The sequence below is a fragment of the Pelmatolapia mariae genome, linkage group LG4, assembly GCF_036321145.2.
Source record: "Pelmatolapia mariae isolate MD_Pm_ZW linkage group LG4, Pm_UMD_F_2, whole genome shotgun sequence".
Taxonomy (NCBI): Eukaryota; Metazoa; Chordata; class Actinopteri; order Cichliformes; family Cichlidae; genus Pelmatolapia; species Pelmatolapia mariae.
The window spans coordinates 2,890,001-2,894,640 of NC_086230.1; the positions used below are offsets into that span (position 1 = coordinate 2,890,001).

The 4,640-nt window shown below is 46.1% G+C and overlaps 1 protein-coding gene across 1 annotated transcript; it reads left to right on the plus strand.

The window, feature by feature from the left end:
* The first annotated feature begins 2,099 nt into the window (after positions 1-2,099).
* hoxb4a (homeobox B4a) lies at positions 2,100-4,135 on the plus strand. Its single transcript, XM_063471160.1, has 2 exons — positions 2,100-2,571; positions 3,831-4,135. Exons 1-2 carry the CDS (start codon positions 2,100-2,102, stop codon positions 4,133-4,135), a joined length of 777 nt encoding a protein of 258 aa, XP_063327230.1.
* The last annotated feature ends 505 nt before the right edge of the window (positions 4,136-4,640 follow it).

Consider the following 4,640-nt stretch of genomic DNA (forward strand, 5'->3'; position numbering starts at 1 on the left):
CCGCGGTGAGAGGGTCACGGGTCAGAGATAGTACTGACGAATGGAACTGTCCTATAGTGGCAACACACGGGAATTTCTCTAAGCAATAAAGTCCTGTGGACGGCGTAGATATGCGCCCCCACAGCGTCACTGTCAGCAATGTCTTCTATATCTACCCTGTAGATCCGGATTTGTGTAAAAATCATTAATAAAATCACAAATTCGCTTCTAGGGGAGTATATAGTGGATTTATACACAACGGCGTCGAAGGATACAAGACAGTGAGGAGAGGCCTTCAGCTACGGTTCCTGGCTGGTACAGCTTTTGTTCAGTTAGATTCTTATAGAATTCGTTCGTTTAAAAAAAGCGGGGGGAAAAGGAAAGGAAGGAAAGGGGTGTTTTGTAATTTTCAAAATGCATTTGGACACATAAATACAGACGTGCATTTAAAACCACTTGTGTCTGTTCGGTGATAAAACTCAACTATTTTTATTCTGATCATCAGAACGCTTTGCTGTCTTCAATCGCAACTCCAGGCTGAATTGGACTTTTTATTTCTTGTTGAAAAATGATGCTGCCTGCTTCACTGTTCATTCGAGAAGGCGTGAGGGGGGGAGGGGGGATTTCGAGACGGTCAATTTTCTCGAAACAAAGGACTTTGATATCTACATCATCATTCCCGTGTTTGTGTGCGGGTCGGAGCATAAACCTTTTATCGTATAACACCAGCGAAAGCGGACTGCAACTTCTCCAATCTACCGAACACAATGTTTGTGTTTTCTTTTACTTTAAATGTGTTTTGCCACGTTTTGATGCTGATGATTATAGAAAAAGCAATTCTGTGCAGAAGGTAGTTATAGAGAATAATCAGATTTATCAGTGGTGCATGCTGGAACGTGCTTCCCCTGTCTGCAAGCAAAAACCTTTGTTTTTCGCTGTTTTGTGAAAGTAAAAAGAAGCGACACCAAGCCGAGATTGAGACTGTGCTACATGACACAGTGTCAGTATCTGACACGAGGAAACAAAACTCTCAAAGTCTGTGGCAGCTTGTGTGAGATGGCCAAAGTTGGCAAGATGGGTTCCAAAACAAAGAGCGTCGTACCTCTGTTCAGTAACAGCTCAAGGGCAAACGAATGGGGTGCGTGGACTCAATATGCCACTGAAGTTGATATTAGGAAGTGCGTGGAAACAAGTCCTGTTTATTCATGCGATCCCGGTCCAGGCAGAATTACTATGCGAGGCCAGTTAAAATGTGAAATGTTGAATGGAAGCCTGTAGGAGCAAGTTTTTTCTCTATTCTTTTTTTAGGGGGTGGGGGGTCTCGTCTGTAATGCAAAGGTCTGCCGGTGATTTAGGAGGTATGTAACCTGAATTAGTTGATGAATTTTCTATCGATCCCAAACAAGCCAAATTTATCTCTGACACAGTGCTGCTGCTGGGTGGCGGCGCAATAGAAGAGCCGGGCCACTCTCCAATTCTCGTTATTAGCGATTAGCGAAGAGCAGGAAAAAAAAGAAAAAAAGCACATCCAAACACACACATCCACTTTTAATCTCCCCAGCACTTTCTGTATGTTGCTTTTCCTCTGTATTTGTCTATTTAAAGTTCCAATCGGACGCGTCAGAAGCAGAGAGGGTTCAGTTGCAATGCGGCGTGGGGCGTGTGTGTGCGTGAGTTCGTGTGTCGGGGGGGGGGGGGGGGGGGGTACTCTTCATCTGCGCCGTACTCTTTTGCTCGGCTTTGTCAAAGCACAGTGGATTTTTTATCGTCAGTGACGCACTTTGTTAATGTTATAATTCTCTGTCTGCTGAGGTGGAGAGATATAGAGAAGAGACATATGGAGAGAGACGGGAAAAGTATTGAGCGCCCACGAACTGAGGGCATATAATAGTGCGCGTGCTGGGGCCGTGTTTATCCTTAATCCCATTTCCTTATCCGGGGTTCCTCCTGGACGTGCGCCATTGGCCGACTGTAGTCACGTGGTGTCTTAACTTTGTTCACTTGACAGAAAAGTAGGAGGGTTCAACGGAACAGGAATAACCGAAGAGTAAAGGGATGAGATATAAATTTTAGTTATATATTTTCCAAGTAGGTGCAGTTCCACAAAAAGACTGAAATTAATGGCCATGAGCTCCTATTTGATCAACTCCAACTATGTGGACCCCAAGTTTCCACCTTGCGAGGAATACTCACAGAGTGACTATTTGCCCAGTCACTCTCCGGATTATTACAGCTCCCAGAGAGAGGAGCCTGCTCCCTTCCAGCCGGACTCTCTTTACCACCACCATCAACACCATCCGCACCAGAACCACCACCAGCACCAGCGAGCCGAGCCGCCATACACACAGTGCCAGCGTGGATCGCAGACCACTTCGGTGGTGATGTCCCCACGAGGTCATGTCGTCGCCCCGACCGGACTGCAGACCACTCCACTCCCGGAGCAGAGCCACCGCTGTGATTCCGTGACACCGAGCCCGCCTCCACCTCCGTCTTGCGGTCAAACACCCCACAGCCAAAGCAGTTCTTCCCCAACAAGCACTCGTAAGGACCCCGTAGTGTACCCGTGGATGAAGAAAGTTCATGTAAACATCGGTAAGAGAAGCATGCAAACTTGTTTCTCTCCCCCCTCTCTTTTTCTTTGTGCCCGTTTATAGTCAGCTAGGTTTCCACCGTGAAAAGCTCCCCCTTTTTTCCTTAGGAGTAGTAGGAGAGTAGCCTTTGGGTCGAGATTTACGATCGTCTGTTTGCGGGGCCAATATAATTACACCCTCCATAAATTTTTATTACACCTCTCCGCTGAGGTGCCTTTTGAAGTCCGATCTCTCGCTCGTCGGCTCTAATTCGTCGCCTTATGACAACTCAGACCGAGCCCATAAGTTAGCTTTTATGCTGTGATAATTTGATTTTAAGTGGCCGGGTTGTATAAACGGTGTACTTTACTCTGTCTAGCCTTCCTTCCCCAGTCGTTGTTCCATGGGAGGGAAAGTTTTATAGCAGCTGAAATATTCATGTTTATGGATCCGGTCGTAAAACACTAATGCAAGACCGAATAGCTGCAGTCTATTATAGCTTATCTGTGATGCTCTAACATACTTGCTGCATACTGGGATAAGCGGAGTCACTTTTGCACCGTAATGCACTCACACCGCTTCGCTGTATACTTGATAAGAAAGAAGAAGAAGAAAGCTTTGTTTCTTTCATTTTCATTCTCTCTCTCTGCTTTCTCTGCTTGCTGGCTGCGTAAAAACTGTATGTTGCAGTTTTTGAAATTTGTTGAATCATTACCTAATCTGTCAGTGACTGTCGTACATATTACCCACCCCTTCACCCCTACCGCAAACGTTGCTGTACCACCACCTTTTATTCCTAAACACCAAGTAATAGACGATGCTACAATCTCTCTGCGCATAACATGCTGAAAGGGACGCTGCAATTGGCCCTGCTGCTTGCCTTTATACATGATCCTGTATTGCAATGCCGGTCGTACGTTGCGCAGACGTGTCAGTACAGCGCCGCTTTTCAAGCTTACATCACAACATTTGGACATCAATTGCAGGCTGGCAGTATTGCCAGGATTCCCACCGCCGCAGGGCCCAGAATGACACCTGACAACACGTTTCAAAATATAATCTCCTCCTCAAAGGAGACACTGTAAAATAAACCACTCAGGCTGTAAGCTCGGCGTCTGACAGGAAAGGATGAAAGGGGCTGCAGTCATGTCCCATTTTGTAGATCCAAACGCATTATTATTATTATTATTATTATTATTATTATTATTATTATTATTATTATTATTATTATTATTATTACATGTTAATGCTATAACGTACATTGTTATTATTTCTCTACAGTAAGTTCAAACTACACTGGGGGTGAGCCGAAGCGCTCGCGGACGGCCTACACGCGCCAGCAGGTTCTAGAGCTCGAGAAGGAGTTCCACTACAACCGGTACTTGACGCGCAGGCGCAGGGTGGAGATTGCGCATACGCTGTGTCTGTCGGAACGGCAGATCAAAATCTGGTTCCAGAACAGGAGGATGAAATGGAAAAAGGACCACAAGCTGCCCAACACCAAGGTCCGCTCTGGAACAGGCAGCAACAATACAAACTCCCAGGCTCTAGCCGGATCCCAGAGCCGTTCTTCCGGACCACTATAGCCCATTCTTTGGCTGTTTGTCTGATGCAGGCAATTTGTCCTTCCCCCTTTGCTCCCTGAATCCCATACTGAAAAGACGGGCCTGACACGCTTGCAACCACCGGAACCTGCACTTTGGGCCGGAATGTTTTTGGTATGGGGGGAGAGAGAGATGTCATAGCCGCCGTTCTGGCCCTGATCTGCGCTGATGTTTCTCACAATAATATGACCTTATGATGTAAAAAGGGATGGCAAGGGAGAATTCCTTTATATATGAAAATGATCAAAACTACCCGAAGAAGATGAAAGAACTAAGAGAACGTTGCTTTCGCCCGCTTTCCTTCTTTGCCTTCCTCTCTGTACTCGTCCTTTTATAATCCTCTCTCTCCCTCTCTCTCTCTCTCTCTATCATCCATCTCTCTCTCTCTATTTCTAACTCTTTCTCTCTCCTTCCCTCTGACAGAGCAAGGGGTGGTAGGCTGAAGATACTGTTCCCAGCGCGTGTGTGGTTCTTTTCCTGTTCCTTT

What these genes read in the sequence shown, in the direction of transcription:
- hoxb4a (XM_063471160.1), top strand. Translation starts at nt 2,100, where the DNA reads ATGGCCATGAGCTCCTATTTGATCAACTCCAACTATGTGGACCCCAAG. An exon ending in GAAAGTTCATGTAAACATCG is followed by an intron (nt 2,572 to 3,830) that starts GTAAGAGAAGCA and finishes ATTTCTCTACAG; the next exon opens with TAAGTTCAAACTACACTGGG.